The sequence below is a fragment of the Moschus berezovskii genome, chromosome 17 (assembly GCF_049115385.1).
Source record: "Moschus berezovskii isolate FMDL1 chromosome 17, NW_MosBer_1.0, whole genome shotgun sequence".
Classification (NCBI taxonomy): domain Eukaryota; kingdom Metazoa; phylum Chordata; class Mammalia; order Artiodactyla; family Moschidae; genus Moschus; species Moschus berezovskii.
The window spans coordinates 73,608,989-73,623,712 of NC_142476.1; the positions used below are offsets into that span (position 1 = coordinate 73,608,989).

General features: G+C 36.6%; 1 protein-coding gene across 1 annotated transcript in view; it reads left to right on the forward strand.

The window, feature by feature from the left end:
• USH2A (usherin) overlaps window positions 1-14,724 on the forward strand; it is a 969,245-nt gene that overhangs the window by 783,898 nt on the left and 170,623 nt on the right. The window contains exons 55-57 of the mRNA XM_055419911.2: window positions 4,367-4,474; window positions 10,862-11,045; window positions 11,972-12,129. Of these exons, the coding sequence (XP_055275886.2) occupies window positions 4,367-4,474; window positions 10,862-11,045; window positions 11,972-12,129 (450 nt within the window). The remainder of the gene's footprint in view (window positions 1-4,366; window positions 4,475-10,861; window positions 11,046-11,971; window positions 12,130-14,724) is intronic.

The window sequence follows — 14,724 nt, forward strand, 5'->3', positions numbered from 1 at the left end:
TGTTGTCCCCTTCTCCTCCTGCCTTCAATGTTTCCCAGCATCAGAGTCTTTTCCAGTGAGTCAGTTCTTTGCATCAGGTTGCCAAAGTATTGGAGTTTTAACTTCAGCATCAGTCCTTCCAATGAATATTCAGGTCTGATTTTCTTTAGGATGGACTGGTTTGATATCCTTGTTGTCCAAGGGACTCTCAAGAGTCTTCTCCAACACCACAGTTCAAAAGCATCAGTTCTTCAGCACTCAGCTTTCTTTACAGTCCAACTCTCACATCCATACATGACTACCAGAAAAACCATAGCTTTGATTAGATGGACCTTTGTTGGCAAAGATACACACACACACACACACACACACACACACATACAGAAAAATATTTTCTGTATAGTTCAGTTCAGTCGCTCAGTCGTGTCCGACTCTTTGCGACCCCATGAATCATGCCAGGCCTCCCTGTCCATCACCAGCTCCCGGAGTTCACTCAAACTCATGTCCATCGAGTCGGTGATGCCATCCAGCCATCTCATTCTCTGTCGTCCCCGTCTCTTCCCACCCCCAATCCCTCCCAGCATCAGAGTCTTTTCCAGTGAGTCAACTCGTCTCATGAGGTGGCCAAAGTATTGGAGTTTCAGCTTTAGCATCAGTCCTTCCAGTGAACACCCAGGGTTGATCTCCCCTAGAATGGACTGGTTGGATCTCCTTGCAGTCTGTATAGTAGTATAGTATAATATTATAGTATATAATATAGTATAGTATAATATAGTATAATATTTTCTGTATAGTAGTGCGTGTCTGTTCATCTCAAACTCCTAATTTATCCTTCCCCAACCCTTTTCACCTTTGGTAACCATAAGTTTCCTTTCTAAGTCTATGAATCTATTTCTATTTTGTAAATAAGTTCACTCGCATAGTTTTTTTTAGATTTTACATACAAGTGTTATCATATATGTGTCTTTCTCTCTCTGACTTACCTCACTTAGTTTGATAATCTTTCGACTTTTTGACCAATGCTCTCTGCTTAATACTAAGTTCTACATCCTGCCCACCACCCTTAATTCTGGTATTCCAGTGTCTCCAAGAGATGTGTATTCCTTCACTAACTCTGGCCTGATCCTCTACTAAACCACCCCACCCCTCTCAATTTAAACACCTTGTGACAGATTACTTAGGTGCACCTTCCTTGGTCTATCAAAACTTCTTTAAGGGCTGACTGGTCTGCTGTTGTACCACCTCCATACACCTGTATTCTAGTGTGAAACAGATGACACTCAACCCCCTTTAGAAAAATTTTGTAAGGAAAAAACAATTTCTATTTTTATATATGTAGATTTTCTTTTAGCTACAGTCATCATTACAAATACCTTCAATCTTCTAATCAATCTTAGTACACCTCTGGAATGATGTTTTCTCTTGTTTTCCTAAGACCGTCCTAAATTGTCCTTCAGAAGTCTGAAACCAGACCAACCAGAATACAAAATGCGGAAGAGAACAAAAGGTTATTTTGTCAGACTATTCCAGAGAAAAATCAAGGATTGCTTATTTTTGCTAGCCATACTTAAGCCTGACATTTGGAAAAAACAAAATCTAGAAAATATTTACTGTTCATAAATTATATTAATTTTGTTTTTATTTTAATAGTGTTATGCAAGTAGAGAAGAATCTCCTACTCAATGAAATTGATGCTGTGAACAAGGGTCCCTATGGAATTAAGAGGAAGGGCCTGTTTGGTCACATCACACTGGTGATGGTACATGGACATATCATAGCATCACAGCCGTGCCATCCTTATTGGATGCTTTTATGCCCTGGTCTTCCTTAAACAATTTTTGAAACACGTTGAATACTTGGGGAGAAATGATTTTAAAAACGTTCAAAGATACTATCCTTACTCTCAAAGGGCTTACCTTCTAAGTGAGAAAGTAAGATATTCAGATACAATGGTGTTGCAAAGGTCAAGACTCCATTTTTCAGTAATGGGAGTAAAGAAGGCAGCTTTTTCAGACTAAATCAGTCACAGCTATCCCTGACCTTCATTCTTAAATATTTCCTTCCATTTTCTCTTGAGCTCTGTATTTTATAATCTTGAGCATTTTCCTATAAGCTTTTATCAAACCCACAAGACTTGGAAATGGCCTAGATCTTTCATCATATTCCTCGTCTGTAAATCAGGTAAATATCAGAAGTATGTAAATCCTCCATAGCAGCCAAGTAGAAGATTATAATCAAATAAGTATCCACATCTTATCATTACACTGATAAGGAAACACTAAGGATTTTGAAGCTGAATCCCGGAGCAGCTCTAGCTACAGAACATTATGGCTTTAGCAGAGAAGCCAGACTATTGCTCCAATTCTAACTGAACTAGTTAATTAAATTTTTCCTTCACTTAACGAGCACCTACTTTGTGCCTGTCACTATTCAAAGGATACAGTTGTGGGCAAAACCAAGTCCTTGTTCTTTTTGAGCTTATGTCTCAGAGGTGGAGACAAGCAATAAATAAACAAACATAATAAAACATCAGATAGTGTGGAAGGCTATTAAAGAAGAAAGTAATTTGAGAGGATAAAAAGTACTGGTTGTTGTGTGTAGATAAACTGACCAAAATCTTCTAAAATATAGCATTTGAACAGATATACGTAAAATGACAGAGTGACACATAAATGTCTGAAAGAAGAGTCCGCTCACCAAAAGAACAGAATATGTGAAAATATAATTCAAAATTCATAAAAATATAAGTATAGAAATTTATTGGGTCCATGTTGTAACTTAGCCCAATTATTTGACATAGATATTGTCCTGTTATTTTATCAGAAAATATTTTTAAAGCTTTGGCTTTGTTTTACTTTTCCCAGGAGTCAAGGGAAGGATGTTAGCCTTGATGTATTCTTGTTGAATGCTGCTGAGTCTTAAAGTTGCTTCTACTAAAATAAAGTACTACCCTAAGTACTTCTCAACAGCCTTAGAGACTAGATGCAGTGATTCCTTATTTTACAGATCAGTAGATCAAAGCAGAATGAAGCTAAGTAACTTCTGAAAGGTCACTGACCATGCAGTGGTGAAATCTAACTTTACTTTGTATTTGGTTATAGCTGATTAACAATGTTGTGACAGTTTCAGGTGGACAGGGAAGGGATTCAGCCATCCATATGCATATATCCTTTCTCCCTCAGACTCCCCCTTCCATCCAGGCTGCCACATAACATTGAGCAGAGGTCCCTGTGCTATGCAGTAGGAACTTGTTCGTGATCCATTTTAAATATAGTCTGTCTGTGTACAGACAGAGAAGGAGAAATAGCAAAATGACATTCCTTATATATGGAATCTAAAATTAAGTGATACAAATGAACTTACAAAAGAGAAACAGACTTAGGAAATGAACTTATGGTTACGGGGGGCATGGAGGGGGCACAGTCGGGGGAAAGGATACCTAGGGAGTTTGAAATGGACATGGAACAATATTTAACTGTTATCTGTGGATTGCCAACAGAAATCAGTATGTCTGCTGTCAGTGGATTGCTCTTCCTTCTTTTCCTGAGAATTTATTGAGCAATTACTGTGCTACATCATACATCTTATTATAAAAGAAATAGTAAATACTGTTCCCTCTTCATAATATGTCTAATCTATGTGTTAACACAAAAACAACATGCCTTGCAAGAAACTACAGAATTGTGAGATGGTACAGTAGGAGCATATATGGTGAAGAAATGCAAAGTTAAAAGAAAAGTTAATATGAGCTGAATATGGCTTGGGGCTAAAAATGTTGACTCTAACCTTTTTATTTTTTTCCTCCCTGCCCCTGTTCATATAAGAAGCAGTTACAGAAACTGGGATGGTTAGCCTGGAGAAGAGAAAACTCAGGGGGGATTTGATAACTGTCTACAAATATTTGAAGAACTGTCAAGTGGAAAAGAAATTAGATTTGTTCTCTGTGTCCCTAGTGGGTGGATGTGTTAGAAAGAGTTCACCACAATATAAAGAAGGACTTTCGCACCAAACAAAGAGGACTCTAGAGCTCTCTAGAGATGGAATAGGTTGTTTGGGAGATGGAGCACCTCGATCATTTAGGCAGGGGAGTCTCTTCAATGATACCTAGTACAGGGGAATTGATGGAAAGATGGATGGATGGATGGATGGATGGATGACGAGAATTTTCAGATCTCTTTGAAGGCTTAGAATTTATTGTTTTATCAGTTGAGAAATGAAATGTCTTTTAATACTGAGCTGCTTATGAAGTTCCTTTCCCCCTTGGAGTGTTTTCTGTTCTTAAAATTTTTGGATATCATATCTGCAACTCTGCATGTGACTGCTAGTGTTTACCTGATAATAAATAATCCTCTCAAGAGGTATCTGATTTCTTGTTTGCTCTTTCTAGGTCTCCAGCCATACACCAACTACAGCTTCACACTTAGAGCTTGTACATCTGCTGGATGCACTTCAAGTGAGCCTTTTCTAGGTCAGACTCTGCAGGCAGCCCCTCAAGGTAATTAAAAAATACCCATGGTTGGGAAAAAGAAGTTTTCATATGGTATTTTGATATGAACTCTATAAACTCTATCATAACAAACAAGGAAGAAGAAATAAAGTATATGGATCCAAAATAATATTCTAGCTTCCTGTTTTTCAAATTTAGTTAAACTATAAATCTCCCAAGGCAGTTTGCTTTCAATTCCTTAGATGTGGTTTTCCTTGAAAGAAAAAAGATATTATGTACTTGGATATGAAATTCCTCCAAAAATCAAAGGTTAAATATTCCCAGTGCAGCTAAAATGTAACAAATACCACAGTCCATGTTGAAGCTGATAAAAATATTCTCTGCCCACAAGAACTTGCAATAAAGTAGAAGTGATAGGGTAAGTAACCAAATTGACATAAAGAGAGAGAATCTTAGAGTTGATGTTAAGAGAGAATTAATGAACAGAATGCTCAAGTTAATTTTGGAAGGGAGAGATTACAACCCATCAGGGCCTTCAAGAAAGATCTTAGAGGGTGGATGCCTACTGAGATGGACAACAAGGATCAAGGAACTTGACAAGTGAACAGATGGAAGAAATACACTATCAAACACAGCTTTAGGGATTGGGAAGTGGGACCATCATCTTAGAAATCAAATTGGCAATGTCTGTTAAATGTAAAATGTTGATTCCCCATGACAGAGCAGCTTCAAATTCATTATCTAATGCCAGAAAATAACACTTCCACAACTGCACAAGGAGGCATGTACCAGGATGTCTATTGAAGCCTTTATTGTTGTTGTTGAATGCCAAGATATTGGGAGCAATCTAAATGTCTTTGAGTCGGGGAATTGCTAAATTTATTCAGATATATTCCTGTTATGGAATTACATCAATTTAAAGAAACAAGGTGATCTGTACATATAATGTGGAGTTATAGAACTGTGTAATATATGGCATCTTTATGTATAAAGCCACACATAGAAAATTCTATTCGTTTCTGTAGATAAATGCATAGGAAAGATTCTGGAAGCATGCATATCTACCTGATAACAATGGTCTGTGGGTTAAGAACTAGAACAGAGAGTATAATTTACTTTTAGAAGAAAAATATGCTCAGAAACTTGGGCTAGTGATCAACTAATTATTTTGTTAATCTTCATTATCTGCTGTTTTCCATGTGGGGAAACAAGAGGCATAAATAAGCTTCTGAACAGAAATGTAGTATTAATGCTCATCAAAGAGTCCTGAACTACTTGTCCATTACTCTTCTAATGAAGGGGTTGTTGTACCTCAGAATATTAGACCTGAACTTCCTACCAGTAAATGGGGAATAAAATGGAAAATTCCACATATGGGGCATATGGCTCCTCACCAGGAATTCACTAATGATGTTTTCTATATAAAGAATGTTTCATGTCAAAAAGCTTAGTGTTCCTTTGAAAGGAAGAAACCAGCAGTGGATTTTTTGGAAAGGTAAACTATCAAATGGATACTTTGATGATAATGGATAATTTCTAAAGGATCTATCAATCAGTTTTGGCTGAAACTCAAGCCTGATAGAAGAACAGGGTCTTTCCATTTTGCTCATCCAATCCATATATTTAAATTCTTAGGAAATATGGATCTCTACCCTCACTATGTCCAAAACAAAAAACATTTTCTTGAAAGAGCTCAGATTTCATGACTTAAAAATTATAGCTTTCAACAGCTCTGGGGAGTATGAGATGAGAAATGTTTTACTTGATTTGTTTTTTTAACTTTATTCACCTTTCCTTTAACACAAATAACTGTGCAAAGAAACAGTAAACTAAATGGGCTTTCCTCTGCAGAAGGAACATGGATTTAGAATCCATTTTCCGGCTATATAAGTGCCAATTGTGAATAACTTGTATGAGAAATAAATGTAGTCTGAGTGCTTAACTTGGAGTTTGTAAGGGAACAAAGCAGCAGTAACGTTAAGTTGTGTTATTTTGCTCAAGTTGAAATAAACATATTATATCCTCTTAAATTAATAATCCAAGTGTAACTAATTTTAAAAAGGCCTAGTTGAGTGATCAGACATAATTTGACGGTCTAACGTTTGAGTGTCTAAGTGGATATGGAGAGAATTAAAGGAAGCATTTGTTCACAGCCACCTTGAGAGTTCCTTATGTCTGTCATTTTCAATCTATTTAAAAAAGAAGCTAAAACATATTATGACATCATTGGTAAGCTGGTCCTGATTCTCTATAATTTTGGCCTCCTGGAAAACACTGTACCCTTAGTCAAGTAGTGGAAAGAGCTTGAACTGGATTATTGCTCTCTTTTAAGAATTGCTGCCTGGTGTCTCAAATGGTAAAGATTCTGCCTGTAATGCAGGAGACCTGGGTTTGATCCCTGGGTCAGACAGTTCCCCTGGAGAAGGGAATGTCTACCCACTACAGTATTCTTGCCTGGAGAATCCCATGGACAGAGGAGCCTGGCAGGCTACAGTCCATGGTGTCACAAAGAGTTGGATATGACTGAGCGACTAACACATTTATTCATGATATCCTTCCTTGAAGAATAAAGGCTATTTGTTTTTACCCATATATCCACAGTGCTCAACACAAAAAAATGACACATTTGAATAGAATGTTAAATCAACAAATGAACAAATATCAAACAGTCCAGAAGTCAATGTATTTCTGACATTAGCCAATAAAGAACTGGTTCTTTTTATTAACTTCCAAGGGAAAGCCAATCCACAAAAATTGTTGGTATTTTTTACTTGGAACGATTCATATGGATTTAAGAAATGGGTAATATTGCATTTCACTCAAGACTAAGTTAAAACAAATCCAGTAGACATGTTCCTGTTTTAGCAGCTATTATATCAAGAGAGCAACCAAGGTTTCCTTCTGACCTTTCCCCCTTAAGCCTCTCAGCTACTTTACCTGCTCCCCACCCCACTTCTAGAAGATTTCCCCCATGACTATCCATTTCCTTCTCTTAAATTGCCTCAATTCTGCCCTCCCATTGTGTCGAGTGGTTTTCTGATGTCACTGAGACCCAGGGCTCTGTGAGGGAGGTAGAGTCTTCACATGAGACTTAATAAGACCTCTCACCAAAGGCAAGTCTTCTTCTATCAATGATTTCTTGCAGTTGCCAAGACACTTCTGTGTCTCCACATCATTCAGTTCAGTTCCATTCAGTCGCTCAGTCATATCCAACTCTTTGCGACCCCAGGCCTCCCTGTCCATTACCAACTCCTGGAGCTTGCTCAAACTCATATCCACTGGGTCAGTGATGCCATCCAACCATCTCATCCTCTGTCTTGCCCTTTTTCTTCTGCTTTCAATCTTTCCCAGCATCAGGGTCTTTTCCACTGAGTCATCTCTTCACATCAAGTGGCCAAAATATTGGAGTTTCAGCTTCAATATCAGTCCTTCACCTGAATATTTAGGACTGATTTCCTTTAGGATAGACTGGTTGGATCTCCTTGCAGTCCAAGGGGCTCTCAAGAGTCTTCTCCAACACCACAGTTCAAAAGTAAAAATAGAGCACTTATTAGTTTTTCACGCATTCCAATTTCATCTTATAGATCAAACCAATGGATACAGGGTTATTAGCAAATTGACAGAGCTTTCTCCAGCTTATATAAATATAAAACTCAAGTTTTATTTAAAACATAAGCAACTCCAAAATGTGGCTTCATTTTATTTCATTGACTCCTCTCTACCTACAGGCTACACAGACTGATTCAAAACAGAAACTAAGCAATAGTCTTTTCTAGTACAGTAGTGATATTTTAAAACATCCTTCAAGGCGAGAAAAACAGGACTGCAGGGAGCAGATTATGAACCAAAGCTTTATACTTTATCTCTTAAATCAACAAATTAACATCATGTTTAAATCAAAACTCTAATTAGTTGGTTGAGTCATTTAGCAGCTGTTGGCAGAGAGACCCAGACATAAAAGTATGTTATGATTTGTATATTTGTCCAAGTATCTAACATAAAGTGAGAACAAAATGAACTACTTTCTTCTCAGATGTAGGTTGTTCTTAGAAAATCAGTACGTTTGAGCCATGTTTAAGTCTATCTTGATTCTTCCAGAATGTTGCAAATAAATTGCATTTGAATGCCCTGAGATTTTTTTTCTTATAAAAGTGTTGAAATCTTACCCTTTACTGAGTAACTTACACAGGAGATACAATCAATCAGATGTATAGAACAGTCTTTGGGACTCTGTGGGAGAGGGTGAGGGTGGGATGATTTGGGAGAATGGCATTGAAACACGTATGTTGTCATATGTGAAACGAATCACTAGTTCAGGGTCGATGCATGTTATAGGATGCTCGGGGCTGGCATGTGGGGATGACCCAGAGGGAGGATAAAGGGAGGAGGGAGGTGGGAGGGCGGTTCAGGAGGGGGAACTTATGTAAACCCAGGGCGAATTCATGTCAATGTATGGCAAAACCAACCAATATAATATTGTAAAATAATTTGCCTCCAATAAAAAATAAATTAATTACCAAAAAAAAACTATTGATTATTGGGAACCTAATATTGAAATGAGTTTTTAAAAGCTGAAGAAGAGAGTTACAGTGTCTATTCAGAGCATGAACAGACGACAACATGAAATAGGAGATTGATCTTTCTCATTGCTAGGTTCTCATCAATATGTTTTTATACTTATAAAGAGTACTTAAATGTTTGACCTTGAATTACATTTGTTTGTATATACGTTTTATCTTTTATACAGAAGGGTATCGATTCCTTGTAAGAATGAGCCATATCTTAGTCATATTTGCATTCCATAAGTATAATAATTTGCAGGATATATATTTTCAATAAATTTATTCATTTATATTTATTAGGCATTGTGCCTTCATGGGGCTAGCTTTGTATTAAAAGCAGGAGAGAGAAATAGTCATAAAAACATGAAAATAATGATGATATAAAAAGATTATGATGTTATGCATATTGAGAGGAAAATAGAAAAGAGTATATATATATGATCAAGAGGAACAAGGTGGGGATCACTTTGGATTGTGTGAAAGTTATGGTTATGCAATAGTGGTCAAATAAGCCCCCCCGATAAGATGATATTTACACAGGTCACTGTAAAACTCAGTGGTGTGAAAGAAGTTGAAACATTCTTAGGCTAGAAATGTGGTGTGGCTGGAGTTTTGTGAATGATAGAGAGAATGGTGCCAGGTAGGCCAGAGCCAGAAAAATGAAGGACCATACAGGTAATCATAAGGAATTGGAATTACACTCTATGAACAATTTCAGAAGAGTTGTATATTTTACGAAGATTCAGTTCAGTTCAGTTCAGTTCAGTCGCTTAGTCGTGTCCGACTCTTTGCAACCCCATGAATCGCAGATTACATAAGCTTAAATGCATGCTTTATATACTTTTATAAAGGTTACAATGAAATAAAGATGGACAAGATTTAAAACATGGACACTACTTTATCACAGGAGTTCATGAGAGGGAGAAATGTAGTTTGGATCAAGAGAGGTAAAAATATAAGGACTGTGCACATTCAGAGTAGAATCTGCAGGACTCAATGATAGATTCCATTTAGAAGTGAAAAGCTAAAAGCCTCCAGGATAATTTTTTGTGTTTTCCCCAAGAAAATGAATAGTTGGATAAGAGTGGAAGACAAATGGATAGTAGACCAGAAAACCAAGAGTTCCATTTTTAGATGTTTTAGGTTTTTGAAATGTAATTAGTCATAAAACTGGAGGTAGTGTTAGAGAGTAGAATTCAAGGGTGTGACACTTAGGAGAGAGCTTTAGCACAGAGTTGGGCATCGGGCAGTGCTCAACATATAGACAATGTTTAAAATTGAGACTAAATGATCATCTACAAAGAGAGTGTTAGGAAAGGTGAGGACAGGGAAGTGTAGAGAGTCTAGTTCTCTAAGGCACTACATCATTTTGGAGTACAAGAAGGAAAGAGAAACCAGTAAATGAAAATGAAAGAAGTAGCCAGAAAAAAGAATCAGAGTGCAGTGTCAGAAATGCAAAGCATGCTTGTTCATTGAATTTGAGAATTCAGGCAAACACTGGATTATGATTCCAAGTAAATAGGCATCAAAGTTGAGAATCCCTAGATAGTCTCTTAGGCCTTCATGACACTCAGATTAACAGCCAACATAGAGAAACTTTCCACCCCTAGTTGTCGGGCACTTTCTAAACGTAATTCATAATAATAATAATAATTAAAGCATTAAAAAATATATTTGCATCCAATTATATATCTTAACTCCAAAGCAAATAAAATGTACTTTTGTTGCTCACCGTGATATATATATACTTTTTTGATATATATATTTTTATCAACAGATTAAAAATATCATAGTATGTGAGGGGATGGTATGACTTTTGATAATATGCTTATCTTATCCTAACAATAAAAATTCATCATATTATCTTTGCCAGGAGTTTGGGTGACACCTCGACACATTGTCGTCAATTCTACGACAGTGGAATTATTTTGGAGCCCGCCAGAAAAGCCCAATGGCCTCATTTCTCAATATCAATTGAGTCGTAATGGAAGCTTGATTTTCCTGGGGGGCAGTGAGGAACAGAACTTCACTGATAAAAACCTGGAGCCCAACAGCAGGTAAACTAAAAGAAAACTTTACCAGTCATACAGTGAGAATTTTAGATTTTTCCAGGATCAAGAACAAGTCCATCTCCAACTGAAACAATATTATATCAATTGGTTGATTTTTCTCCTCATGTATTAGCTATTCCATAGCTAACGAGATCTCTTAATCTATTTCAGACTGAAGACCCAAGCACTAGCTCATTATACTAGTCCTCAGAGGATGTGAAGTTCCTTTAAAATGTAAATAAATAATTAGCCTTTTATTTGACATGAGAACTTTTAAGTATATAAAATATACAAAGCATTAAATTTTTTAAATTATCAAAAACATGCATCCCTAAACTAGCAAGAAAAGAGATTTAAAGAGGTTTGTTTTACATCAACAGCTTTTATTTCTGGTATAGTGTTTTCTCTACCTGTGATACTATGTATAGACATGAGTGGTTTTGGGGGAAAGTTCCACATATTTGCAATTCATTCCCATTCATTTCTCAGCAGAGATAAAATATATCTTGGATCAACAGATGTTTTATTGCAGGGAGTAGAGTTCAATTTAGTTTTATTGTAGAGAGTAGCAGATCAATTTAGAAACATCTTTCTCTAAACATACTTCCCTAAACTCTAAGCCATTAAAGATGGAGAAGATTGATTTGAATCCTCCACAATCCACCGGCACACTCCAAGACTTTCCTGAAATGTTTAAGAAAAGCAATTAATTACTCAAGGGTTAAAAATAAAATGGGAAAAGGACCAAAACAGTGGAGAGAGCGATGCCTGTGGTAGGAAAACTATAAGCTCTATAGTAAAGTTTCTGAATAGGAAGCAGGGTTTTGCAGTTTGTCACAAATTTAGGACTAAGCAATAGATAGAAAACTCAACAATCGATGTTCAGTTCCCTCTGCATTGCTTTATCATAATTCTTTCTTTTTGAAATATAGATATGTTTATAAGTTAGAAGCCACAACTGGAGGCGGCAGCAGTCCAAGTGATGAGTACGTTATACAGACACCTATATTAACGCCAGAAGAAATCCACCCTCCATATAACATCACAGTAATCGGGCCTTATTCCATATTTGTAGCTTGGACGCCACCAGGTAAGAAATAGAACTAGTGCGTGTGTATAAAACATTTTAGAGGAAATTAACTGGAGATAGGATTAAGTCAGAAGGACACAATCTGTCTCTGGATAAGTATAAACAGAATAAACCAAACCACACTCACAAGTGTTCATATGCATAAGCATTTATATACATACATACAGATAGATATAGGTGTAGGTGTGCAGATAAAGATATATAGATGCTTAGATATATACATTTCTATCAAAGCGATACTTTCAAATACCAGCACCTAAATATCTCTTCTTGTTCATACATATTCAAGGTAAGTCATATAGGTCTGAATTACCTTGAACATTCATTTCTGCAGGATCCCTCAGATTGAATCATTGGTGTTATAGTAGTGAATGGGGATTCAGAAAAAAATAGACCACTCCACCCATATACCTTCAGTTGTGACCAGTTGTGGTAGCTGAATTTTACCTCTTTGAGCTCTGTAGCCTCCATCAAACCATTGACTGAATAGTGGGTTGCTTTTGTAGTTTAGTGCATTATTATTTGGAATGTAATAATCATCCTTAGCCAAAATTCTGATTGCATTAACTCTGTGGGTTAAAGATTACAGTGAAATTTTCTTGCTTTGTCTTTTAACATGCAAGGTATATGGAAGTTTTGTTTCAGTAAAATTTAAAACTGATTTTTATTGTATTATGCACTTTGAAGATATGTGGTTTTATTTTGAACATCTAGTCTTAATATGAAGTTGAAACATGAAATGAACACAAAACCCTGTTGTCCCCATCAGATTAACTTTAGCCACCTTTCTACATGGTACTGAAAATAATTGGTTAACAGTCATTTGGCTATCAACAGATCTGTTTTGTAAAATAATTAACAAAGACTTATTTTTCATTGAATAGAACATGATTCAGTCAAAACTAGGTAATATAGTCATAAACATAACATAAAGGCCTAAATGTATAAAACTTAAATTCTCATGAACCAACATCCTTCTGCTGTTGGTTTTAAGAACAAAGTAAAACATAATCTAAGAACAAAGACAAAAGGGTCTTTTTTGAGTCACATCCACAGACAAAAATCTCTCAAGACTTTCTAAGCAAAGAAAACCTAAGGTGCTTAATATATTTAGTTGTTAAATATAAATGATTCCTTTCACCTTTGTTTTAAAATGAATATGTAACACACTAAATTAAACAAATCAGGAGATAATCAATAGCACCAGAATGTGTCACCAAGTGCTGTAATCCTTATCTCAGTTTTAGAAGCATAGATATTCTTGAACTCTGCTTTTAATTTTAACAGAGGAAAACCCAAATCTCCTACTGTGAAAAATATATAAATTTAAGGACTTCCCTGGTGATCCAGTGGGTAAGACTTGATGCTCCCAGTGCAAGAGACCTGAGTTTGATCCCTGCGTGCTGCAAATAAGACCCAGGGCAGCCAGATAAATATATATTTTTAATCTGCAAATTGACATGTTCTCTTATGGAATTGATTTCTCTCTTCATGGAAGAGCGTGACTATGTTGCCTCTTTTTAGCGTGCTTCTCCATGGCATTTTCATGGTGTCGTGATGTTTTTGCCCCACAGAGTAAAATGAGGCATCACAGAGCCAGCCTAAGGTCAGATTCAGCCTGTTGCCTGGAGACTTCTCAAATTTGGTCCATGGTCTTCTACTATCCAGGTTCTCAAAGAACATGAAAGTTCAGGGTGATAAGTAAAGTTGATGGCTTCCTAGCCAAGCAGCCAGGAATTTTCCATGGTATATTAAATTCCTTGTAATGTTCACATTATGACATACCTAAATTGCCATTGCTAATCTTAAGACTTTACACTCAGTAAGGATTTGAAAACTTCTTTCTTTTTTTTTTAAATTTTTTGGGAGTATAGTTAATTTACAATGTTGTGTTAGTTTCTGCTATACAGCAAAATGAATCAGTTATACATATACATACATTCACTTTTTAAGATTCCTTCCCTATGTAGGCCACTACAGAGTTTTGAGTAGAATTTCTTGTGTCCTTATTAGGTCCTTATTACTTATCTATTTTATAAACAGTAGTATGTATATGTCACTCCCAGTCTCCCAACTTGTCCCTCTCCTCCCTTTTCTCCTTGGTATCCCTAAGTTTGTTTTCTACATCTGTGACTCTATTTCTGCATTGTAAATAAATACATTTGTAGCACTTTTTTAGTTTCCGCATATAAACAACTTCATATATTTGTACCATCTATTCAGTTCAGTTCAGTTCAGTTCAGTCGCTCCGACTCTTTGCAACCCCATAAATCACAGCACACCAGGCCTCCCTGTCCATCACCAACTCTCAAATTTCACTCAAACTCATGTCCATCGAGCTGGTGATGGCATCCAGCCATCTTATCCTCTGTCGTCCCCTTCTCCTCCTGCCCCCAATCCCTCCCAGCATCAGAGTCTTTTCCAGTGAGTCAACTCGTCGCATGAGGTGGCCAAAGTATTGCAGTTTCAGTTTTAGCATCAGTCCTTCCAATGAACACCCAGGATTGATCTCCTTTAGAATGGACTGGTTGGATCTCCTTGCAGTCCAAGGGACTCTCAAGAGTCTTCTCCAGAACCACAGTTCAAGAGCATCAA